This window comes from Dermacentor albipictus, chromosome 3 (genome assembly GCF_038994185.2).
Source record: "Dermacentor albipictus isolate Rhodes 1998 colony chromosome 3, USDA_Dalb.pri_finalv2, whole genome shotgun sequence".
Classification (NCBI taxonomy): Eukaryota; Metazoa; Arthropoda; class Arachnida; order Ixodida; family Ixodidae; genus Dermacentor; species Dermacentor albipictus.
The window spans coordinates 16,215,638-16,242,093 of NC_091823.1; the positions used below are offsets into that span (position 1 = coordinate 16,215,638).

Genomic DNA, 26,456 nt, shown 5'->3' on the forward strand with positions numbered 1-26,456 from the left:
GGCGTGCGTCTCTTGCTCAGGCGCACATTTCGTTGCCGCGCCGAACGCTGCTTTGCTCGACGCTCACCGCGTCCAATGCGGGGCGCGTAGTCGCTGCCCTGTAGCCCATTGTCTTACACCCCTTGGCGGGTCGACGGGAACGCTGTCGCGTTCCACTCTTGAAGGCGAAGAAGTAATGCATGAGTTGTTTCTTCGTCTAGCCGAACCAAATATAGCCAAGCAACAGCAGTTCACCAGGCTAAACAGTGGTTCAACAACTAAAATAAAGGCTAGTATGCTTCGCATCCTGGGCTTAACCTTACCTAAGCCACAGCCATTTTTTTTTCTTTCTTCCTTTCTTTTTTCCTTACTTTATAGCACGCTTAGGCGTTGTCTGACCGTGAAGTGGCGCCGACAGTTTCAAGCCATGCTATTGAAAGTCGAGGCAGTCGCGAATTAGGGGCGGTAATTGGTTTCCAATTCACAAACACCATTGTACGCTGCGTGAATAGAAACAATCCGATTCTTAAACGGTTAGGCGCCTTTTACAACTTCAGGTAACGTTGTCAAGAAAACGCGACTAGACTCCTGTTGTACTTCACTAATCGTTCTTTTTTTCTTTTTTTCTGCGCCGCTCGTTTTCGCAGCTGCTGTTGATTAGCGGGGCTTCGACACACACAGCGCGCTGTCGGCTTCGTGAAACAATGCCTGTGGGCTCTGAAAAAAGGGCTTTGTTAAATTCTCAACAAAGAGAATGAGAATTGGGAGGTGGAAGGGGGGCAGTAATCAGTGCGCGATTGGGCCGTTGACATCAGCCGAAACACGCTTTGTGTAGGAAAAGACCTTGCGAATAATTGGCGCGAGCGCACTGGTTCCAGGTTCTCCCCGTATACGTAAATACGGAAAGTCAACTTGTATTCCATAGCTAACATCGATAGTGGTCGGTGGGATTTTTGGTGTCCTCCTGAAGGTTGTGTGTAGTTCAGGGACATAATCGTTGTTCAAATTGGTTCTTATTGCTGACTAGTATATGTTACGAACGTGAAAGGCCCATTTTTTCTTTTCTCTTTTTTTGTTTAGACGCCACCGTTAGATTCCAGAAGCAGCCTCATAGACAAAGTAACCACCTCCTGATGTGCCATATGGTGAAAGCTGCTTTTCTTCGCGTGAAGAGAGATATGAAGATGTGACATCGTGTGGGAAATCATCTACGCATACTGATTTTATCTTTTGATCTATTGAGATCCCCGGCTTGTCATCACCTTTGTGCATTTGTGTGACGGAACGCTGATACGGTATTCCGAACGAGCGAGACCATGGCAATCGACCCGGTATTTCGGACGGCGACGTCTTTTCTTTTTTTCTTCCTTTCTGTGACTTGTTTTCGTATACAGTGGCACAACCGCTAGAAATTTTCCACAAAGTGTATTTCTTTCCACCGTCGCAGTGGTGTATTGCGCGTGTCCATATAAGCGGGGGTTATCGCCTCCCTGGGGATTTCCCTGCCTCGACTTGTGTGCCGTGCGCCGGCAGAAAAGTGTCTGAAGGTCTCTCGCAAGTTCTGGCGTTTCAGTTCCTTTTACGCACCTCTTTTGTCGCCTTCTACAAATTGCTTTCGTGCTGTCTTTCGCGACGCCGGCTCTGTTGTTTTATTTTTCGTTTGTTTTGGTTTTGTTCTTTATGTCCGACAGACAATAACAATTATTAATGTTGTCTGTCGCTTGCACGCTGCAGTGCGTTTAACTGCTCGTATTCTTTATTTTTGACGCTGAAGCGTTTTTCGCATGCTTGTGCCGCCAACTTCCTGTGACTATTGGTGTCGGGAATATAGATAATCTAAGAACAATGATAACTTCTTAGGCTTTCTTCTCAGTGCAAGTTCGTGTCCTTGCTGCTGCGTATAGCTAAGCATAATGTTGCAAACGGTGAGGTAGCGTGGTTATGCCATAGACCGCCGTAAGCTCTTCTGTGTGACGATTGTATTTCGCAGCACCGTTCATTGATTGTTACAATAAATGAACAAATGCTGTGCTAGCAGTGCGTGATGTCTGAACTCCGCAGCAGCGCGCTCGAGATGTAATATACGAGGCGGAGTCGCAAGGCGTTTCTCCGTGGCATAGCAGCCCACGCAAGAGCGAAAAAGGACACGCTGCCGCAATCTCTATTGCACGCGGTTCAACCGATCAAGAGTTCCGGTCGTTGGCCCGACCTCATCTTCTGCTGTCCAACTTCCACGAACACATTTGGCAGATCTTTCGGTCGTATAGATGCTGTGAGCGGCTTGTGGAGATTCGGATTTCATATGGACATTTGAGCTGTCACGGTAAACAGCCGTCACTGCGGTGCGACATCTAAGAAACCTCTCTAGCCAGTGTCGGCGATATTCCGGTCGACGTGGCAGGAAAACACGAAACCATAAAGACTCGCGCACTGACATTTCTACTCCGAAGGGGTCAAAGTGTGCCGCGGCATTCCACTGCGACATCTCTCATAGCCGAGCTGCAGCTTTGGGACGTAAGACTGCGTCAGTTCTTACGTACGTCTAGTAAACGTGTCACCGTCGCCCCAGCTCAGTCTCCCGGCGCAGTATGTGGCAGCTTTGTAGTCCATTTACCCGAATTATTAAAGCTGTTTTGGTCAGGAATCGGCTTGGCTCCCTCGTCAGAAGCATCGAAAAAAAATTATAATCAGAGACAACCAAGTTTACTTGAATCTGCATGCACATACGAATGTGATCTGGCTTACCCCCCTTTTTTTTATTTAGTTTTTTTTTCACACGCGCATCAAGCGTGTGTATGCTGCAGATGTGGCAGGTGTGAGTGTTGTTGTTGGGTGCTCATCTGTTTTTACTCGTATCGCGCGCGGTCCTTGAACTTTACTTCTCCCCCCCCCTCCCCCCCTATCTTTTTTCTTCTACGTCGATCTTCTTCTCCCTCCCCCCCCCCCCCCCATTTTGAATCCTTGGCCAGCCGTGCGAAAATTTGATGATGTTCTTTTAATCTCATCCCGCACCTTCTGGTACGTTTTTGCTCCGTAAAAACCGCATATATTTGCTGTCCCGCTGAGTTATTCACGGCGCGAGTCCCCGCGCCCTCCGCAAGAGTGATGCGTGGCGGTGGCGTGCCCCGCGCGTGTCAACTCTCGGCTAATCCTTCACTGTATTCCTCCCAAGCGCTGCTGCGGGGATGCGCGTCAGGCGAGGCGCATGGCGTCCCGGCGTCCTTAGAAAAAAATCAAAACGCGAACCTGCGTTTTTTTCCGTGACGGGGTGCGCATGTTGCTGCTCTCGCTGATACGACGGCTCGTCGGCGCGGATTCGCTGTCGTTGCGCGCATCCGTGGTGCTCACTCCGCGGCCAATACCGTGCAGTCTCCTGGAGGATTCGATTTGTCGAGTGCGAGTACGACTGCGCCGTGTTCTTTCTTCTGCGGTGTGTGTACCACTCGCGCGGCGCCCACGTTGTGCGCCGTCGACAGCGGTCGGGAAACACACGCTCGCGGTTTGGAGCGTGGGCGTAGGTTGGAATGCCGTGTCGAGAATGGGATGAAACAGAGGTTCCTTCGACCGCCATTCCACGTAAGCTACTTGCTAGAGTCGTGGCTGCACAGTGCATGGTGTTACTAAGGCAGAAAAAAATTGTTGAAAGTTGCGAAGAGAGAGAGAGGGGGGGGGGGGGTGACTGCGCTTCGGTACGTGGTGCATGGCGCACTGCGTCATGCAAGAATAAACTTCAATAGCTTTTCTGAACTGTACTAAAATAACTGCCCAACCTTATACTGGAGAGTGCCGCGCATTATAACTTCCGCCTCGGCCTGTACACCGAGAGATGTCGAGATGCGGGCCTACTTTCTTCCGCGTACGCGTGACTGCCTTAGGACAGCTCGTATTACTTGCACAGCGCTGCACGGTTCAAATGGCACGAGCGTGTATAGATGAGCGGGTGGGAGAAAATGGTCCGATGGAGGCTGCAGGGCGGGGCATTGTTTTCTTCTCCGATCCCTTACTTTCCCAAAAGACTGGAAGACGTGCCTTGCGCGAGTGAGTGTAGCGGCGCAGTTCAGTGTGCGCGGGTTCGTGCTTGCGCGAATTATTCGTGCGCGAGTTGCGACCGTGCCTCTGTTGCGGGAGTCTCTCTTATTCGTAGGTCGTCGCCAGGGTTCCGAAGTTGCCGATAGCGTATGCGGTAGATTCCGAAAATGCACCCGAATGATCTCCAGCCTGTCTGTCACCTTTAACGGTACCGGTGCAATAACGATGAGCATAGCAGTAACAGCTGGGCGAGCATTGGAACAATCATTGTGTTCATAACAATGGAGATGTGACGATTTATTTTATGTACGCATTTTTACTTTTGTTTCAGCTTTGTAGGAACATATCACAGTCGAATACTAACCACTGTGTTATGCTGCAGTTGTTTGTCGTTTAATAACTGTAGAGGAACGGGAAAATACAGGCTATATCAAAGCCAGCTGTCCCAATGGACACCGGGCGGCCGTTGTAAGGCGCCAGCAGCGCGCTAGGAAACAGCGCCGCGAGCGGCAGCAGATGCAAACGACGGGGCGAAGGCACACACGGCGCTTTTGAGGCCTGGCGAACCGGAAAGCGTATTTCCGTGCGTCTGCTCTTGAGAGAGGTCACCGCTCGTTCGAAGCAGCTCGCATTTATGGCATCAGGTATATGGTATGTATGCAGCAGAAAACAAGTGCAAGTTGCGATGCAAATGCACCCCGCCAACAAAGCTCACTGCGGCAAGCTGGGACGTGAAAGTTGAGCAGTTATTTCGGAGATATTATTTTGCTGTGGATATTAACATGGTCATGCATTTATTCATGTAAACTGGCGAAGCAGAAGAAAAATCATGGACAACATATACGTATCCTCCTTTTTTTTTTTTTAAATCTGTTTCGCCTATCACGCACGTGTCGGTACGTTCGCATTCGCTGTCCGTTTTTTCGTTTTTTTTTTCGGTGCTTTGCCGGTCATATAAATTTCTTGAAACGAGCTACACCTTCAGCCTTGTCTGTTTCACGCAACTTGGCGCGACGAGAATCGGTGGCTGCGGCCGGTACACGTGTAAGGCCGGCATTGAGGGCGAGTGGAAACACGCCGCTGAGATGGCATTCGCAGCCGGAGCTGCGAGGTAGGAGCATAGCCACCAAAAGGAAAAAAGATTGAGCAACTGAAAGTTCGGCAGAATAACGACTACAAATCCACGTGTTCGCCTATGCGCCACCAAGCTCCGGAGCCGTCACATAATTTGCACGGAACACGAAGCGCTTGAGAGAGAACGGCTCCTTTATTTACGTTAGAAAAACTGGACAAAAGCAAAGCAGGGTCGGAAAGGTACGTACCGCTGCCTATACGAACCTTGCGTATCGAGGCCTTCCGCCGTTTTATCTGGTGAGGTCGATGAAAACCGATGGAACTGAATGGCCTCAACAGCGTCAGTCACGTATGAGTGCACCCACAAGCGGCAACATGTTTGTTAACATCTCGTTTTGTGTAGTATTTCGACAACGCGAAACAGAAGAAACGACAGAACCAACGTATTGCTGACGGCGGCGCCTGCCCACACCCAGGCCTTAGGCTGCTGAGCACGAGGTCGCGGGATCGAATCCCGGCCACGGCGGCCGCATTTCGATGGGGGCGAAATGCGAAAACACCCGTGTACTTAGATTTAGGTGCACGTTAAAGAACCCCAGGTGGTCAAAATTTCCGGAGTCCCCCACTACGGCGTGCCTCATAATCAGAAAGTGGTTTTGGCACGTAAAACCCCATATATTATTATTATTACACCCAGGCCGTCACATGCCATTACATTCGCGGCACCGCCATATGAAGGCGCCACCGGTCGAAACTCATCCCACGCCCGGTGCTTACGCTGTAGTATAGCCTTCTGTACTACGGTCGATTTGATGGACCGCGGAATGAAACGTATGAAGTGTATTCTGAAAACGAATTCGACGACAACTGCGAGTTAGAGTGTGAGGGCCTTTTCCCACGCTTTCTCTAAGTACTTCGTTCGGTTTTCCAGGCAGACGCCGAACAAGCGAGAAGTTCATAAGCGGCGCTTGCCGGTTGAAAAAAATATATATATGCGTGTGTTAAGTTATGCGAAAACCGCGCTCGCTATTACAATTGAGATTCCCGTCAGGCCTGAATTAGTGGCTCGTGCTCATCGTCCATTTATAAGCGCGCGCTCGTTGTGTCTGCGTGCAAGCGAACCCCGCAGGATTCTGACGAATGTAGCGGCGCTCGAATATTTGACGCTGTGTTGACATGGGCGTGCGTCTACTTGCGGTAACGCACATCCGGGTTAATACTTCATCGCGTTCGAGATGAATCCCGAATTTACTAAAGCGCCTGAGACGAACAGTATTTCTCACTGTCGCTATTCACCTGAGAAGTCTGTGTGGCACGGTAGAACGCCTTCTAACTTTTCGTTGTATAATGCCACGATTGTAAATGCTCTGCCATGTCTGCGTATTTCGTATTGTTATTATCGGACGTAAGAATGAAGTGCGCATTATGGTCGAGGCGCATGCCACGTCGGTAATTGCAGTCGCACGTGCGTAAGTCGGGCTATGCTTATTCTTCATAAAGAAGCATCGTTATGCCTTATACTTCAGAAAGTGCACACACGTCTAGATGATTGACGGATTGGCGCTGGCCTTCTCCAGAGCGCGCACAAATAGCTCTTTTTGTGTGTGTGTGTGTGTGTGTGTGTGTGTGTGTGTGTGTGTGTGTGTGTGTGTGTGTGTGTGTGTGTGTGTGTGTGTGTGTGTGTGTGTGTGTGTGTGTGTGTGTGTGTGTGTGTGTGTGTGTGTGTGTGTGTGTGTGTGTGTGTGTGTGTGTGTGTGTGTGTGTGTGTGTGTGTGTGTGTGTGTGTGTGTGTGTGTGTGTGTGTGTGTGTGTGTGTGTGTGTGTGTGTGTGTGTGTGTGTGTGTGTGTGTGTGTGTGTGTGTGTGTGTGTGTGTGTGTGTGTGTGTGTGTGTGTGTGTGTGTGTGTGTGTGTGTGTGTGTGTGTGTGTGTGTGTGTGTGTGTGTGTGTGTGTGTGTGTGTGTGTGTGTGTGTGTGTGTGTGTGTGTGTGTGTGTGTGTGTGTGTGTGTGTGTGTGTGTGTGTGTGTGTGTGTGTGTGTGTGTGTGTGCATTTTATATAAAAGCTTTCCTCCCGGCTTTGCGGATGCTGGCTGCTGGTGTCTTGGCAAGTAGACAACTCGGGTCAATGGGTGTGCATGTGCCACTGGGAGAACAGGTGCATAGAAGCCGTGAATGTATTTGCGTACGTGTCGTACACTTTCCTGTGCGCGCACACCTCTCATCGGTGCTCATCCGCCGGCAAGCATCACACATCGCCTTCGTGACGCAGGCAGCTAACAGGTACAGTTGACGAGGCTGGGCCCTTGTGATTCGCTGCTGCTACCTCGCTAACTCAAACAAGCTTCGCGTCATTTACCCCCGTATGCAGAAATACAACTTAAGTCGAAGCACATGCTTGACTTGATTTAGATGACGCCTGGCGTTAACGTGCCCAAAGACGCTCACTGCGTTTCCTTCGGCGCGTTCCCGATAGGCGTCACTCGGATCAAGTCAAGCATGGGCTTCAACTTAAGTTGCATTTCTGCATACGGGGGTTGGAGTCCAACATTGCTTTGGAACTGCGTGATTTATTCTTTAGAACGCATAAAATTAATTATACATTCGATATGGATACTAGAATAGGAATGTCAATGTTCTTTTTTTTTTTGACCGGAAGGTGAACTTTCATATTCGGCGTTTGTGTCGTCCTGTTCGTTAGTCTTTTGTGTCCGTATCGTTAACGCCTGACATTTCAAACAACGGGCCTTTGCCGACGCGCTCAATTTTCTGTCGTTCCAAGAAAAGCGCCTTTCCTGCTGTGGCCTTCTCCTCAGTTGGTGTCTGCATTGTCTGCTGCTCGTTCGTGTTGTAAAACTTGATGCTGTGGGAGACACCGACGTTCGATAGCTATCGCTGCTTTTCTGTTCGCCGATCCTTACTTCTTCTGTTGTGCGTTGCGACTAAAGAAGCATGCGACTGACGTAACTCTCGGTTACTTCTCTTAGTCGGGAGTAGGAGGGAGCGAAGGATGGTCGAATCCAAGCGCAAGAATGCCGCACAGCCTTCAGCCGACGTACGAAAGGCGAGGGGCATCAGCGACGCTTCATTAGACCGCACGGCCGTCTCATGACGAGCTAAGACCTGGCGAGGACGAGACATTCTGCTCCTGACAGACGCGGAAGATGCCATTACTCGCTGTCCCCGTTGTTAGTATATCTCTTGTCTAGACGCGTGAGATGTCCGGTATAACAGTAACTACCGGGAAGACGCCGTTACAAAGAAAGCAATAATCTTCGTAGCCGGCCAGGTCGCGGCTCGGGTTATAGCCGTGCAGTCAGTGTAACACGTGCGCTACAAACCGCCACAGTGTGTGATCATCGGGGACTTCCCGCGTCCTCATCCGCGGGCTGCGACAAGCGTTTTCGCGATGATTTCTTTCTCCTCGTTCTCGCGCTAACTGGTTTGGTTGCGCGAGATGCCGCTCCCCTCTCGGAGCGGAAGGGCACGGACGCGAACGAAGAGCGTCGTCGCCACGCTCGCCTGGAGTTCCTCCTCATTAGGCTTAGTGAGTCGTCGACTTCTCGCCGGCAAAAAGACAAAACAGCAGCGGCGGGACAGCGCCGTTCTCTCGTTCCCTCGCTGCCGGTTGGTCGTGGCCTTGGTAGCGCGCGCCGGGTCGGGTGCACGCCAGCGTACCGGATGTTCGGCTGCCGATCGGTGCATGCGCGCGCGCGCCGCCGTCTTCCCTGTTGCGCGGCCGGCCGCAGAAGGGGTCGTCTCCAGTTCGCCACCCTTGATCGCCCCGCGCATTTCGTTGTTTCGCCAGAGCTCTCCTTGCGCGCGCGTGTGCTCGGCCCCGTAGCCTCACCGTCGGTCGGCGATCGAGAGTGCGACCCGGTCACGGCCGTCTCTCCGGGGTTACTCCGTTGGCACCATCTGCCGCCGCACTTGACTCTGCGCCTCTTGTTTTCTCCGCTGGTTCCAGAGCCGCGTGACCGCTTCTCGGGAAGCGCGTGCGCTACGGAGCCGTAGTTCCTGCGGTAATGGCGCGGGAGCACCTCTTCACTGCGGACTATGTTGTGCTAGAACGCAGGTGGAGACATTTTGCGTTCTACACTCTAAGAAAAAAAAGACTAAAAGGGGTAGGGAGGTTAGTCCTTTTGGGGACTAACTGATTTGCCACAACCATTAGTCCTTTTGGGGACGAACTGACATGGGATGAACTGTTACTCCCCATGCACTTACTCCTTCGGGGACTAACAGTTGCCCTTGCCCAATGCTCCCCAAGGGAGTAACGGTAATTCGTTCCGATGCTCAGCAAATGTGGAATTAATGAAATTAGGCAATTATACCGTAATAAAAAAATTAATGAGCTGAAAAAGAAAACATGCCCGAGAGTAGGATTCGAACTCACGCACTCTCGCTCACAAGTCAGGTACTCTAACCACTCCACCACGCCGCTTGGTTGACAAAGCTGGATATTTAGGGAGGGTTAAGAATGGGAACGCAAGTGCGGCAATATAAAAGCGACTCCGTATTTTGTGCAAGCTTGCAGTGAGAGTCTAACGTTGAGTGTACTTGCAACCATAAACGACTGCGAAAAGAAATCAGCCGGAGTATTCTTAGGGTGATTTAAACTGAGGCATTACGCGATGTATACGTGTAGCGAGCTCAGGCGGCGCACCGAAGACAACAGAGAAGGCCAATTTCTCTGTTGCTTAGCGTGTGCCGTTCGAGGTACACATCGCTTCAGTTCCCAACCTCCTTGGAACGGAAGGAACTTAGGTACTATTGACCAAGAAAATCTAGCCGTCTATCAATGACTTGCGCGCGTTTAATGTGTATCGCTCACTTATGGGGTGCGCACGAAGGGCATGCCTCTTCACATTCCAGTTTTATGTTTCACGTAATTTTCTCACGAAGAGATAAGGCGCTGCTTTGCATGCAGTTCAATAGACAATGCACGAACTTCGAACCATTCACGATTTATAGACAATACGGTTTTCGCCGCATCGCTCCATGACACGGACGAAAACAGCGAAGTGCCCGGGGAGTAACTGTTGCCGTTCGTCCTCCCATTGCTCTCTTTCCTACCAGGGACTAAACACTTACTCTCCGAAATTTGCATGCGGCACGTACATTCATGCAGTTAGTCCTTTGAGGGACGAAAGCGCCCTTTTTAGGACTAACGGCGCAGTTACTCCCGTTTTCCCCGGGATTTTTCTTAGAGTGTAAAGCTGGCTGTAGTAGTGCCTTCAAAAGTGTAGCAGTGTGTAAAGTCCGCATTTTATTCTGGCAACGTTGGTGTCTCCAACGTACGCATTAAACCAAGCGCGCGGACGTTGCCCTGCAAAAATAATGCGGCGCGTTGAATTGCTTATCAATAGAAATGCAGCAGAAGCGCAATAGAATTTCTGTAGTGATTTCTGCCGACCGGGAAGCGAACCCGCCGACTTTGCGTTTACCGCAAGACGCTCAAATTCAAAGACTGCCGCGTCCAGTATGAGAAAAAAAAAATGTCCCGGTAGCGATTAGCCAGAATAACGAGATTCGAAGGGCGCGATCCTATATAATATGGGTAAAACTATCTGTGGAAAACAGACAATGGAGCCAGATAAAGAGCCAGGGAACTTGTTATGCTCAGTTGAAGTGTACAATGTACTTCACCACTTGGTACTCCGCTGCTGATGCAGATAGTACCAACTATACTGTATGTATGCGTCACTGCACCCCTCCCCCCCCCCGGCCACGCCCACACAAATCTTTCGATCATTTTCTTTTTTTTTAATTGAGGGGTTTTACGTGCCAAAACCACTTTCTGATTATGAGGCACGCCGTAGTGGAGGACTCCGGAAGTTTTGACCACCTGGGGTTCTTTAACGGGCACCTAGATCTAAGTACACGGGTTTTTTCGCATTTCGCCTCCATCGAAATGCGGCCGCCGTGGCCGGGATTACGATTCTTTTAGTACGGCATAACTACATTAGGTGCTTAAATGTAGTTAGCAACTAATGCCACTTATATTCAACAAGCCGTCTAGCTTTAGAAGTGGGACGTATTTGTCCCACTGACACGACATGGTTTTTTTTTTTTTTAAGTATACGTGGCCCAGTGACCTTCGCATGTTTCAATGAAAAATTTCACGAATAAACTTCTCGTAAAATGGACCGAAGCACGACGGACAAACTGGCATAGCGGAGGCTGTACACAAGACGTTGGTGCGCGCTATTCGCTAGACTGTCGAACACCAGTAGCATCAGCGCCATTTTGCACGTGCATTCAAAAGGGCGAGTTCTCCGTACTACCTACCGTCTCGAGATACAAAAATGGCCTCTTATTGCGAGCTAAAAGCGTAAGTCTAAATGCAGGAAAGAGGAGTAAATTATCGGGCATATTGAGAACCCTTTTCCTCGCGAGCAAACGTTGGCCTAGTGCAGCAAGTGTTCCAACAATAAAAACAATTTTCTATGTCTTGCACGCTTTTCGGCACTTAGTATTCATTATCAAGACTATTATCCCATGGAGTGTTGAAACATTTAGGTAGACAGCAGTACCAAACAAACGAGAAAAATGCGCCCCTTTGCTGCTGTAGGAAGCGTTCTCGTGCGCATCGCAATGTGGAACGTATACATATCCCATTGTCCTACAAAGGGTTAAGCTCTCGTTGGCTGACACACGGGCATTTATCTGCCAAGCAGTGGCGCATTGCTCGCACGTGAGATCAGTTCTGTGATCTGGCCCATGAACCACACCAGTTTTTCTTGTTCAATACTCGTGTCACATGCAGTGTCAATGGTCGCTGCAGTGCTGTTATCGTTAAATTCGTCGAGTCCCGTTAGCGCCGAACAGTGTAGTAGGAACCGCATTGAAGACGTCATACGCATGTCACTCTCAAATATACCGCGTTGTTCAGCACTAAAGTGGCCTTAGCATTAAAGTGGCCTTAACACATTTTGTGGTTTACAGAAAGAAGGTAGATTACAATACATGTATTTCATTAATAGTGTGAGAAGTAAGGACTCACGGAATTTCAAACTGACCACGTGCATCTGCATGAACAAGAAGTAGCCTATAATTAATTGCTCTCATTATTTGGACTACATGCCGAATGAGGGAGCATATTTCTATAGCGCTTACAAGCCCATATAATCTGCCTGTGGTCATATTTTGCGTCATATCTATATGTACAGAAAAGCATTGCAAGTATTAGGACACTATTTTGACACAAACTCAACGTAAGGAACCAACCATTCATTAAAAAAAAAACTTGATAGCACTCTTCATCGCAAGAGGGATTACCAGTTCGTATTTAATTAGCATTAAATACTCTATGCTTGTATTACGGGTATTCTTAAATGCATTTCGCCAGCAAAACAAATAACATTGCGCCTCCTCTATAATACAGGTTCTCAAAAACTTGGGCACCCCGAAGCTGAACCTAAAACAAGGCAACTGAGCGTATCGTACCGTCTAAGCTCCAAAATTCAGATAAAATAGAGAGCTTCAACCTTCTGCAGTACGATATCTTAGTAATGGTGCATCAAAACGCAACAAAAATGGCGTGCGTGCATCTTTTTGCCGTCATTGCTCTTGAAATCTAATAAAACATCACGACTGTTTTTGTTTTGTTTCTTTACTTTGGCCTTGGTTGTATGTGTCGACAAAGAGTGCACAAAATGTATAGCCCAACAAACGCACATGCAGTCAAGCCCTTCAGGACAAGTATTTCACCGACAACAGATGGGCTGCGTCATGACGAATGGGTCGAACGACACTGCTCCTATATGTCAGTCCACTCAGGCTTGCACAGAACTGGTTTACTCATGCAAAATGAATACCTGCTCAGAAAATAAAGTGAAATACGCGTGCTTACCAGCTGTCCTTTAGAAAACCTGAAAAACTTCGCTGAAGTGGAATTCCCGGTGTTAGAACACCACAGAGCCGCGCAAAACATGTGCGACATCTCTTGTGCGAAATGTATGTACGTTATATGTGTATTCATTTGTACTGATTTTATCCTCTGTTGTAACCGTGGGGTCTGGGACCTCTGTCAGGCCTTCGTGCCTTTAGTCCCAGTCTCCCCTCGCTCGGACGAGAAATAAAGTACATATGATATGATGCCTCCATTTAGCCATCTTCGTCTAATACTTGGTTGATCTGGTTTCCTGCGTCTTGCGTAGGACGTTCTGGCGGGTTAGTTGGTTCATAGCTTTAGACGTTTCTTATAACTGCACGTATAAAGTAGGACACAAGAAACACACACCACACCGCGAGCGCAGACTGCCAACTGTTTATTTTTGGAAAGCAAGCAACATACAAATATTTCATTCGGTAACCTGTGCACGTGTCCGCATTGTCGCTTTCACATGGGCCGATAAACATAAAAACGTGCATGTTGCTTGCTTTCCAAAAATAAATAGCTGGCAGTCTGTGCTCGTAGTGTGGTGTGTGTTTCTTTCTTGTGTCCTCGTTTTTTCGCGCAGTTATGAGAAACGTCTGCGTATTGCGTTCGCTGCACGCCTGATCAAGCGTCCTTGTCTTATCTTTCGTATCTTCATAACTTGGGACGACAACCGAAGCAGATGATCGAGCGCGATCCGACTTATGATATCGCTGAGCGAGTGGCAAAGGTGAGCGGAGGTAAGCTCGACCAACACCTCCTAGATGTTGGCTCGACCGACGCACGAAGACAACCGCTTCCCGCGCTTCGCCCGGTTTAAAATTCTCAAAAAGAAACAAAAAAAAAGTTAGGATGTCCGGCAGCCGCTTGGAGAGCGCATGTTTCTTGAAACTAAAACTAGCACTCGCCTTCCGGGAGTTGCTACGGGAGTTGCTTAACACAAGGACTACGAAAGAAACAAAATAATGACATTCTGGGATTTCACGCGGCAAGCCGCGATGCGATTATGAGGCATGTCGTAGTGGGGCACTCAGAATTCAGCCCCTGCGGTTCTTTAGCATCTGCCTGAATCTAACTACACGAGCGTGCTTTTTTGTTTTCCTCGACCCCATCGATATGCGATCGGGATGGAAACCAGCCGCAACCTCGAGCTCAGCAGCGCAACGCCAAAACCACTGGGCTACCGCGTGGCGGTTCTCTGACACCAATCCTGTGCCGTACGCACGCTCTTCGGAGGCTTGTATTCGGGGTGTATTTTTACCTTCGGCATCAAATTATATAGCTGGTGCTTGCACTGGTCCATGTCGTCTTGTTTTAAGCGTTGTGTGTGTCGCATGTCTAGTAAAGCAAAATAATAATATAATAATAGTAATAATAATAATAAATAAAATGTGGTAAAATACGCGAACGCGTGTACGAAAATCTCGGAGGCCACAGCGACCGTTTGCCGAGTGCATGCCGGACGGTGCCATAGTGACGCGCCGCAGCAAACATTGCGGCTATATAGCGTTGTCCGCGCCTGGCTAGTTCAAGTTCATTGGCATGCACCTGGCTGAAGCATGCAGTGACTGATGTGCAAGGGCACATTTATACGCACGTCAGTAGTGCCGTGTGCAGGGGATCGCTAGTCCTTTCGGTCGCAGTTTTATGCAAAGACCCTTGGTTGCGCAGCTCCAATACTACAAGGCTTTCCTTCGAGGCGACTGTTCAGAAAAGCACGTAACAGCACATGTCCTGTTGCCAAACAACCAATGCTGCGAACTGCATGGCATTTAGACATGCTTGAAGAATAAAAATGAAAGAATGGTAAGAAGGATATATATCATACATTTCCGCGCCTTGGCACAGAACCTTGCAGGTACGAAGTGACTTGGCTTCCAGGCGCCGGTCTCTCGGATAATCCGGTGGCATGGTTTGGCTTCTCGCTTCTCGGGCAGCCCGTTACGCCACCCTGTATCTCCCCAGCTCTGTAGATCTCGTTGATATATCCTCGCTTGCGGTTTCCCGCCTTTCTGCGGTGACCTTCGACATACGTGAGTGCGCAGGCTGCATTTCGAACGCGCCTGTAGGCAGAGCCACGCCTACCTATCGTTGCCAAAATTCCCCACCTCCTGGTATATTTCGAACACGGAAAGTGGGTTTTCTTGGCGAATTTGGAGCAGCGCGTGAATATTTTGTGACAAGACAGGAATGCACGTGTGTTACCGAGGTTAGCGTTACCTGTTTGACGGAAATACCTCGCAAAGAATTTTATTAATAATCACTAATTTGTCGGAAAAAAACAAAGCATTTGACGAAAGCAGTTTTTCTCCTTGTGATTCCGCGTGCGCTATCGATTACTTGGCGTGCAGCGTGATAGGCTTGCCCTTTATGCAACGCCCTCTAAGACTCTCGGGTGGAAACGTGCTTCTCAGAACAGTAAATCCGTTCCATTATTTCCATCTTCTCACACTTGTGCCTTTCGACAATCCGTTGTTTTTTCCCGCGCGCATTCCTCTTTTGTTTGCGTAAATGTGAGCTACAGGGAACTCTGAGCCAGGCGAATAAAACACGTGCTTTCCAAGAACCATATGTGCATTTGCTAAGATTGTTGCCTGGGAAACGGTGACGTAACCATATTGAGCATCTCGATGTTTGCCTAGAGTACTCGTGCATCTTGTAAAAATATATAGCAGAAAATGTCACCGGTTGTTTGTCAGGTGTACGTGCCGCCCTTGTGTACGCCAGCACGTGTACGACACGGAGAATCGGAATCACCTAACATCGCTGAGCGTTCCATATGCTTCGAGCTTCCCCGCCTAAGAGTCACGGAAGCTTTTTATTAAGCTCGTATTAAGCTAGTTTCATTAAGTAGCCCGTGCAACTCACTGTGTGGCACAGTAAAATCCTAGTAATGACCTGAGCCCCTGTAGTATATTACTGCATATCAGAATTTAGTATCTGCTGCAGTGTGGGCTTGGATTACTAACATGTCTCGCTTGTAGTGATTCTGTTCTGTTGCTGAAGCTGAGGTCGCAGGTTCGTTTCCCCATCACGGCGGGCGTATTCCAATAGAAGCGAAATTCAATAACGCTTATGGTACTTACATTTAGGTACACGTTATATAACCCCAGGCGGTGAAAATTAATCCAGAGCACTCCGCTGCGGCGTCTAATTCCCCATTGTTGCTTCGGGACATATAACCGTATGGACCTTGAGTCAACGTGTCTCGTTGCTGTTCAAATGCACGGTACGCCCTATCAGATGAAACGCTATAATTGCTATAATAACCCGGCACTCTGCCTCGTTCCTGCTCTCAAATAAATGTTGCACGAAGGGCATTCTTCAATGCAAGAAGTGTAATGCAAAAAGCTGTGAATGACGGAGGGACGTTCTATATGCTGCTAGACATTCTTGGCTCCTTCACCAGCAGAAGCGCTCAAACAAGTTCGCAGGTTGTTGCCGGTGTGTGGTATTGGCCTCGAGCTCCACCACTGGAAAAGCTGGCGCCACCGTCGGCGTGACGTGCTAGGAGGGATCACGTGGACACAGCGGCCGCGTCGGCTGCTTCGAGCGCGCCGAAGCGAGCTGAAAACGAGAGTTTAAATTCTCTCGTACGCTGCGGTCCTCATTTAGTGACGAGATTTTCCCGCTTCGAGTGTCTCCTTTACAACGCTTGAAAGCACTACAATAGCTAGTGGCTGCCTTTGAAAGCGCACAACATGGTAGGCTACTGCTCGGTGCCGCAATGCCGGACGCACGCAACGGAGCACGGTGTAAGCCTTATTCACACGTAGCCGCAGGACAAGAAGCTGTGTGAAGCTTGGCTCGCGAAACATAAAACCGGCAAACAGTCATCGGCTACAACTCGGGTATGCAGCAAGCACAGACGCGAGGAAGATTTCTGCTACGGCGCCTGGTCTGCGATGTTCTGAAAACGCGAACTGAGACGCTCGCCCGAGTCCGCTGCCCGACTAATGTCATGATGGTTTGGTCTATGAACTTGTCGATGCTATAGATACTGGCAAGCTCAGTGGAGTGGAAAGGCAGCGGTAAGAAGCACATTTAAAAAAAGCATGGCATTTGGTCATGTTTGTGTTATGAATTAATGCACTAGATTACAAAAAAGGAGCAGCGGGCAATTGCACGCTGAGAACACCGATAAACATACAGTGCGACGCAACTCGAGAAATAGTATTGAAAGGTAAAAGAATTTAGAAGAAAAAAAAGATTGAATCGTCGCGACGGCACGTCACAGTCCCCGTAGGCGTCGAAGTCTCTACAATGAAATTATTTTTGAACAGCTCTGATAGCGCCCACGCAACAATGGCTGCTTGTATACTGTCAAATGCTCATATTCTGCGGCCTAAAGCTCATGGAACGGTGCGAAAACGCGCGCGCGGAGAAAGCGAAACAGTGCGCGGACAAGCATGCATACGCGCACTCGGTCGCTGGGAATCTGCGCGATCGCTGCATTGAGGCTTCATTCTATTACGCTCCATTTAGTTATACAAACACTATAAGAACATATTTCAGATAGTTTGCTCTCAGCGTTTACCTACCTTTCACGCATGAAGCCGGTTCGGGAGACTCCATCGCGGCGACCGCGCGCAGTGGCGTTCACTGTACGTATTCGGTAAAGAGATAGCGTCTGTAAAGGATTGTGTGCTTTCAGTTTGCCCAATATTATTATTTAGACAGTAAGAAACATCTCTCGTTTCGAAAGTACTTACAGAAATGTCCGGGAGAGCTCGCGCGTGCTGTTTTCAGTGAGCGCTGACAGCAAAACCTATGAAGAGCGTGCCACGTGATCCCTCATACTACGCCAGCGAGGCGCTTCCGATAGATGGCGACTCCGTAACTCCTCGCGGCCAATACTCTGCATATCCGGCGCGGGCAAATAACAGCTGTTGCAGACGAATAACAGTAGTTAGGAGCGCATTTTGCAAGCACTCCCGTCGTGAACAACCACCTACTCTCACCCATTAAAAAAAAATAAGTACATTTGGTGTTGCAAAGCAACAGAGATGTTCCGAGATGCGCTGCGGTAGTGGAGTGACCCTCGTTAATTTTGACCATTTTAGCTTCCCAAATGCTAATGCCTGCAGGAATCGAACCCGCGGCCTTATACTCAACAGCAGAACGCAGCTGATCACATTAAAGAAAACGCCGCGTTCACTACAGATGTGCGCGGGAACAGGGGAAGTAGATACACCAGATCAGGGGTGCGATCGGAGATGGTTGTTCGGCGCGTTCGTTCGGTTACCGGCGCGCTCGATTGGCCTACACCGCGCCGACGTCGCCAGCCGTGGGGCGCCGCCCCGTTTTTGGTGACGTCAAAATGACGACACGATCCTGTCAATCATCCGCCCACCTAGCATTTCGTCCGAACGCGACGGGAGTTGAGAAGTTTGGAGCGATCTTACGGCTTCGCATGGCGCGTCTGGTGGATTGGATTGGATACAACAGGCGGTCTTTTCGGTTGCGGAATGGCACGTTTGAATCCAATCCATAGTTAAATTCTAGAAAATGGCGCTTGGTTGTTGCGCTGGCGTTTCTAGAGGAAGGAGGAGAGCGGGTGGCGGTGCGAAACGCGTTTGAAGAAATGGCAGAAAGTGAATTCCGGCGTCGTTTTCGTTTCTCGAAACAAATAATTCGTTGGTTGTACAGAGAAATCAACAACATCATCGGTGCCAGCGAGCCACTGGGATGTTGTCGCTGTCTCTTGAAAAGTGCGCCACTCTTCCCGTCGTTTTTTTTCTTTTTCCTTCTCGCTGTGCGCGACATCACCTAGGGACGACGCAAAGAACCTAATAGTTATAAATTGCAGTAGTCACACGTACTACTATTTGAAAACGTGTTTGGGCTTGAGAAGAAAAAAATACATTTTTTAAGATAAAGATTTCATTCAATTGGAAGACGAGAAAATTTGGCTTTGTAGTATACTGTTTGCAAGCAGACGACAAACGACGGAGGTAAAGTTCAGGGGAGGTCACCGCTTCCTGATTGGCTGCTCTCTCCTCCCAGCTGTCACAAATTTTGCATACTGCAACTTTGTGACGTTGCAGCAACTGAACAGAACGCGTATCGAACAAAATATCTCCGATCGCGCCCCAGCTACTGTGTTTTTCGTCACCCCAACAGCGCGGCCACCTTCTTCCCCATCCGCTGCCCGCCTTCCCAACATTTGTAACAGGAATTTTCGCAAACCCTGTAGTGTGGATGGTTTCAGCGCGGGAACTGAAACTTTGGAGGCGCGCGTGCCCACCCCTTTCCGTGTTTTGACCATTGAATTCTTGCGCAGTTCTACCGGGCCCTGGTGCACGAGGTGTCGGCCAACGGCAACACGTGCGTGGTCAAGTTCGTCGACTACGGCAACCACGAGGAGGTGCTCTGCTCGGACGTGCAGACCGTGTCGCTCGCCCAATGGGTGAGCACCTTTCATCTCCCCCCCGTGCACGTTAAGCTTCTCACCCAGGCGTTCCAAATACGTTGGGCAAGAGCACCTTTGCCGCCTCCAGGCGGTGCTTAATTGTTGGCCTACCTTCAATGCAGCACTGATTTGCAGTCCAGCAGGTACACACGGAGCACTAGAGCTTTCCAATGCAAGGTGAACACTGGAGGCTGACACTGTACAAAGTTTTTCGAAGTTGTCTGTATAACTCTCTAAGAAATTTACGTACAGAAACAGCTACGAGGTTAGATTTAGAATCGCAAGTTTGAGAGTTGAATGCATCCTTTTTGCAAATTGATCCTCTGTTGACCAGCGGTGAGCGATATAAGAGATGCATCAGCCCGGAGGCGAGGTTTCCACCAAGGGGTCTTGTCTTCATCTTTGACCCTGAAAAATCCTCCTGTGCAAGAGTTCGCTTGGGGCTGATGCGCTTCAGTTGTGCACTCACTGTTGATCAAGTTATGTCTGCATACTCCTTTCAAGAGAAGGGAAGCGCAGTCGAGGACGACAGATAACCAGGTGGCGCGATGAAATGAGGAAATTTGCACGCGCTTGTTGGGATCAGTTGGCATAGGACAGAGGTAACTGGAGATCGCAGGAAGAGGTTTTCGGCCGGCAGTGTACATAAAGATAGGATAATAATGATGATTCCTTCGTTCGACCTCTACGGTCGAGATTATAGTGAATATATACTACCTATTTTACATTCTGGCAGCTAATCATAAGTTTTCATTCAAGCGTAAACAAATGCGCAGCCGGATTCTCAAAACCTTTTTTTGCTGATAACAACTATTTGTCGCCATTCCGCAGTCTTCGTTAATAACATCATAACGTATTACCTGTAACGATTAGCCAGAGTCTCCTCTTTACGAACTGCTCAAGCGCACGATGCGATATGTGAATGCACGTCCTGGGCTACTAGTCTAATAGCAAGACAAGCACAACGTTTTGAGACGCTCGACGACTTTATGAGGAACGCAAACTAAAATTTATTCATCGTTGTAATCACTTCGGAGAACACTTAGGAGCGCGCACTTAATCTTCCGAAGGCCTGCAAGTTTTGTGACTGTTTTTTTTGTGTGTGTGTGCAGGACAAGGGCCAGTCTAGCTCGTCTCGACAGGAGTACCACCGCCAGGCCGGAAGCGGTGGCACAGCCGGTGGCGGCGGAGGTGGCGGCAGCCAACACGGCCCGCCTCCTCAGCAGCACCAGCAGCACCAGCAGCAGTTTAGCAGCAGTCGGGACTCTGAGGACTACCGTTACCTAGAAGCGATGATGCAGAACGAGGCGGCCAACGCCGCCGCCTCGCAGCAGCCGCAGCAGCAACACCACCACCAACAGCCGCAGCAGCACCACCAGCCGAACTACCACCATCACCAGCAGCAACAGCAGCACAATTACCAGCAGCAGCAGCAACATCACCATCAGCCTCAGTATCAGCCACAGCAGCATCATCACCGGCCGCCGACGGACGGCTACGAACACGGCGGGTATCGACAGAGGCCGCCGCCGCAGCACCACAAGCCACAGCATCACCAGCCGCCACCGTTTGGCGGAGGACAAGGGCGCCCGCAGCAGCAGTACTATCAGCCGCCCGCGCAGCGGCGTCAGCCTCCCACCTGAGCCTGTCGGCGGAATTCTGTAGGGTCGTCTGCGGGCGTGTTAGGAACGGTGGCGCCGCAATCGGGAGGTGACTACGACGCATGCAGCGACCGTGGCCACTGCCGTGAATAAACGTAAAACAAGTGCCTGTGCACTCCTCTCGGAGGGCCGGTAAACCCGGCGGAATGTCATCTCTGGACGCTCAGCCAAAAAGGAAAAAAGAAAGAAGAAACGAAACTCGCAGTACTTAGCTTGTAAGATCCCATGAAATTACCCATACGGAAGGGGTATAGAGAGAGAGGCGCAGGTGTGTGGATAACTTTACGTATACCTATTGCTGCCGTATTACCACCATGCCACGTCGTAGATAGGAGACTCAGCGCTGGAGGCGATATCTTGTCGAGCTGTGGTTAATAATGCGCCGTGTTAAACCTGCCATTGCGACGGGCAAATGCGCCGCGTAAAACTAAGAATAATGATTTTTCTGTGACGGCAGAACTTTCGTGCCAGAAGATACGCAAAGGTGATCAATTCGGCCACAACTATGGCGCACCTTAAACAGAGCCATACGAAGCATCGAAACTAACGCTGTAGTGAGCAGTGTCGCTTTTGCGTGGTGGTGGTAATATGTCATTTCTGTTGTGTCTACGGTTATCTATAACTCACGGTCATTCCTGTAAAGGCCTTGCATTCAGAGTGGCATGGTTAGCTGGTGAAATACGGGACTCCTTCGGCCTGCGACTCAAATAGAATCTGTACCGTGTGCTAGGGTCTGTGAGGGCGCTCCGAACGCTCGGAACCTTTAGAGGCTGCGGCTAGAAGATTGGCAGGAGGAATAGAGTTGTGGAGGGAAAAAAAGCAACCGGCATGATTGAAAGCTTGCACAAGGTTTTCCTTGACTTTGGCAGCAGTGCTTGGGATCTACTATACCTCGTCGCGTGGCCCCTTCATCCACCTCCATCCTATGGCATTCTGCCTTTTCCTATGTTTGCAGATCTTTCAAAATTCCTTGTTTCCCCAGAGTCGTTTTATTGTGGCTGGCCTTCGCCATCGTCAAATTTATTTTTCTTCAACAATAAACGTTGTTCTTGCATGGCGCGGGCGATGGTGGTTCTCGTGCCAGCCAGAGAAAGCAATACTGACTGCGTCGTTTCATTTTTTTTTTACGTTTAATTTAAGCATAGCGACAGTTGTCCTAGCTTATTCGATGTTTGGTAGGCTGCGCAGAAGACACGTGCTGCGTGTGTGGGAGTCACTTGTAGTCGCGGGCCGAGCGGGTCTTGTTGTTTGTACACAGAGGCCGCCGTGCCCCTTGGCCGACCAACGGGTCGCGCACCTGCCCTGTTGCCGCGCTGCGCATCGCGCTTTCGGACTTCACGGAGTGTTGTGCCAGATGTCGTCGGCGTCGCCGTCACTTCCCGATTCTACGCCTCCAGTTCGCGACACTTGTTAGGCAGCGGACTCTTTAATGAGAGATGCTAACTACATTCTCGACTGGTCGTTTCTTCAGAGCACTCAGTTAGCGCCAGTAAGGTCGTGCAATGCAGCAAGTAAGCTATCTTACGAGACTAAACCCGGCTGCAATATGTATAGCGAAGCTTAATTGTCACTCTAACAGCCCGCTGATCCTCGGAAGTACAGCTTTAACGTCGTCTTGCACGACGTCACGGCGCTGCGAGACCGCTCTGAAATAACCACTTGAAGATGGCCGTTAGGTCAAGCGCCGAGACCCTGGTGCTTCTAGACTGAGCCAAATGCTGTAGAGCAATCCCTCTTTTACAGTTTCCCAGTTAGCTTGTTTTTCTTTACGTTCGTTTGTTCATCGCTTACTGCATCTCGGCGCCAACGCTCAATACGCAGCCCTCAGGCACAGAGTACATGTGCCCGTCTTCTTTTATGAGGCACGGTAATGATCAGGAAACGGTGTGTCGCGAAAGCGTTTCGTTTTGTTTTCCATCCTGCGCATGTTGTGATTGCAATGAAATTGCTACGTCATCGCGTGTTCTTCGCCCTGACCTTATGCGAACTTTTTCTGTGACACCGAATGTATTGCACTAGAGATGCGGTAACTTGCATTTAGTCTTCATCTTTCTTTAGTTCATACAATGATCAATAAAAATAGGTTTTAACGAGCCCCGATTTCAAAAACCTTCCCCTGTTTAGTTTCGTTCTGAGTGCTTAAACGGCGTTAAAACCGTATGACGCAAATTTCTTTTTTTTTATTCTGCTTACTTCGTTAGACAGTGTTTTTATTTTCATTCACTCTAGATAACGTGCGCAAGCAGCGCTAATTTGGAACGCATTGGTTGCAGTTCTCTTGTTCCGTTTCTGGAGCCCTGTTCGTATACTGTGTGCTGATCGTAATATTGGTGTTGTTCATAGTGTTTACCGTTTAAACTTCGCAGAAAAGAATGCCTCTTTCAACTGATTGCAAAAGTTACCTCTGTGTGCATCGGGTTCTGATGATCGTTGTTGTTTGGACAAGCCGTGTTTCTTTTGTGCTCTTTGTACGGCGGCTCAGTGTTCTTACGCGTTTGTTTGCCAAATGCGCTTGAAATGCTGCTTCTAGTTAATAGCACATCTTGTATATTTAATCGAGGAGTGGAGCAAGGAAAGAGCTGCCCTAGGTAGCATTCGGTTATCACCTAGTTTACATACAATGCAGGACAGCTGTTTTCAACCATCGTGCACCATGAAAACCGTGGATCGCGAGGTTCTGTGTTCCAGGTTTGTAAAACCCCAGAGAACCAACTGTTGTTCGTGTCACTGCTCTTTAATATGCACAAGTCTGTGTGGAAGCGAGAGATGGCATTGATGCTGCTTGTGTCTAACACGACTAATCCGAACTGCGTCTCGCGTTTTTTTTCTTTTTCATATTTTTCGCAGTTGCAATAATGGCACGTACCACGCACCCCGCACTTTGTTTTTTTTTTTAAACCCGCAGACATGGTTTTGCGAAGAGACCACAGACGCGGTCAATCGCAGGACGCTGGATGTCTCTTATTCGCGTAAAAAATATATATTTATAACACCACCCAACGTCACCTGCGCCACCCATGGTGACGTTCCGGCGTTATCCGCCTGCGCGGTTTTTTTCTTCTGCAGCCATGATGCGAGAGATTGATAAGTTGGGTTCGCACGTACGGTGTGTCTCTGTGTGTGCATGTGCTTTTGTGCGTGCGTGCTCGTTTAATAAACGAGGTTGGACAAACTAAAAAAAAATATATGAGTGAAAAAAATTAATGTGTCCACCGTCCTTCGGGTCTCCGAGCATTCCCTGAAGGACTTCAGTGGGTAACGTTTATTGCCGAATTATCGGCCATTTCCTGTCAAATTGTATGTTCACACCCCGTATTTCAATATTTCGTAGACAATACCGTGGTCTGGGTAAGCGTAATTTCTTCTTGCCAAGCCACTTTATAAAAGAATGGAGGACGCTTAAGCTTCGCCTTCAAGAGTGGAACGCGACAGCGTTCCCGTCGACCCGCCAAGGGGTGTAAGACAGTGGGCTACGGCGCAGCGACTACGCGCCCCGCATCGGACACGGTAAGCGTCGAGCAGCGCCGCGTTCGGCGCGGCAACGAAATGTGCGCCTGAGCAAGCGACGGACGCCTGAGTCTTAGAAACAGCTTAGAAACCCAAGGTAACTTTTCTATGCGAATGAGGGGGGTGGTACCTTTACTAGTACAAATGTGAATAACGCCCGCCATTCGCCATAAAAACGCGTAAACCCGCAAAAAAGAAATACGGTGTACTTTACAGGTGCGCCTGTGCGATACGCCTCTCCTTTACTTGGCAAACAAAGAACCACGCGCGGGAAAGAAGCGCAGGAACAACACTGCCAAGAACAAGTAAAGAAGAGAAACTGGGAAATAAAGATTACTTTAGTAGAACAGAACTTTAAAAACAGTAGTTGGGAACAGAGGCACACGGACCGCGCGGAGTTGTGTTACTACGCCAGCCAGTGACAGACGCAAAAAAAAAAATCGTCGTCATGCGCCCTTTCCAACATGACGTCGTACTTGATACCTCCGGAGCGTCTGCTGTTCTTAGTCTTTTCATCGGCGGAAACTCTGAGGTGTGCAACAGACATGGACAAAATGTATCGACTCAGTATTTCACTCTTCAAAAGTTTGCTGTGCAGTTCATTTCACTGCTGAACCCGTTTTACTCGTGAAACTTCACTGCCAACTGAAGTGAAACTTCACAACAAATAGTTGTAGCGAAGCAAGCATGTTATTTCAGTTCAATAATGAATTAGGCATTCGCCATTCCACTATAATAGGCGAGGAGAAAGGTGTAAAATTACGCGCTAATAATTTTATTTTCGTAGTTACCGCCTTATTTGGGTAACAGAAAAAGTTTGAAGTACGAATCATTTGCAGCCTCACGAGAGGAACAATGGCTGGCGGTTATGAGGGCGCGACAAGGCTTCATTGCAGACTTAAGACGAAGCTTTAGCGCGGGTGCTCCTATCTAAATACGTGTAAAAGGAGAATTCGTTTTTTCTCAGCAACAACTGCACCCAATTTGACGAGGTTTGTTGCATTTAAAAGAAAAACTTAAACTCTAGTGACTGTCGGTTTCGAATTTTTGCTTTATGTTGCCAATATTTATTAAAAATTATCAAAATCGAAAATTTTTAGAAAACGATACTATCAAGTTTACAACTCCGTCTTTCGGCAACGAGAAATGAAATCACAATTCTGTGAATTGCATCTAGTAGTACATTTAAAACGGACAAAAGTGATATGTTACATATGCATCTCAAAAATTTAGCAATATGGAAGTACATCTTTTGCAGAACCCTTGTAAACAACGTAACAAATTCACATAAGATGTAAAACGATATATCGAATTTGTCCGCTTTTAATGGTCTAATCTATGCCGTTCACACGACCGCGACATCTGTTCGTGATGCAGAGCTATGGATTCGTAAACTTCGTGCTTCTATTTTTTCAGACTGTCGAATACATGAAAATATTTTAAACAAAATTCAGGCGCTAATTAGAAATTCCGCTTCAAGCAGTCACTAGAATTTAACTGTCCCTCTCAAATGCAACAAATTTCATTAAAATCAGCCCGAGGGTTATCTCAGAAAAACGTTCTTGCTTTTTGCATGTACTTGAATAGGCCGCGTCAGAGTTGGGCCCGAGCTAAAGCTTCTTAACAAGTATAGCTTCAATAAAGGAATTGAAACTGTAAATTAAAACAAACGACAGCCGGCGTGGAGAGTCGGCGGCTGCTCAAAAAGCCAAGGACATGCTGAAAGTTCTGCTAGACCATTGACGTGTGTGTTGGTGCCTGGTCTTGTTGATGTGACTGGTATTCGCTCCAATGCTCGTTACAGCCTGTTGTCAAAACTGCTAGTTAAAGAAAAGTTGACAGTCGCTTAGCATACGCTAAAGAAGATCAAGGCGAGAGCCTGCACGCTCTCGATACATTCATTACATGACATTACA

At 48.7% G+C, this 26,456-nt stretch overlaps 1 protein-coding gene across 2 annotated transcripts in view; it reads left to right on the plus strand.

Moving 5' to 3' along the window:
• The window catches only part of LOC135917501 (tudor domain-containing protein 3-like), a 162,783-nt gene extending 140,611 nt beyond the window's left edge, over positions 1-22,172 (plus strand). For both annotated transcript variants that reach the window (XM_065451075.2, XM_065451074.2), the window contains exons 12-13: positions 19,244-19,369; positions 20,485-22,172. In XM_065451075.2, coding sequence (XP_065307147.1) covers positions 19,244-19,369; positions 20,485-21,015 — 657 coding nt within the window. In that variant the 3' untranslated portion in view covers positions 21,016-22,172. The remainder of the gene's footprint in view (positions 1-19,243; positions 19,370-20,484) is intronic.
• Positions 22,173-26,456: the final 4,284 nt, after the last annotated feature.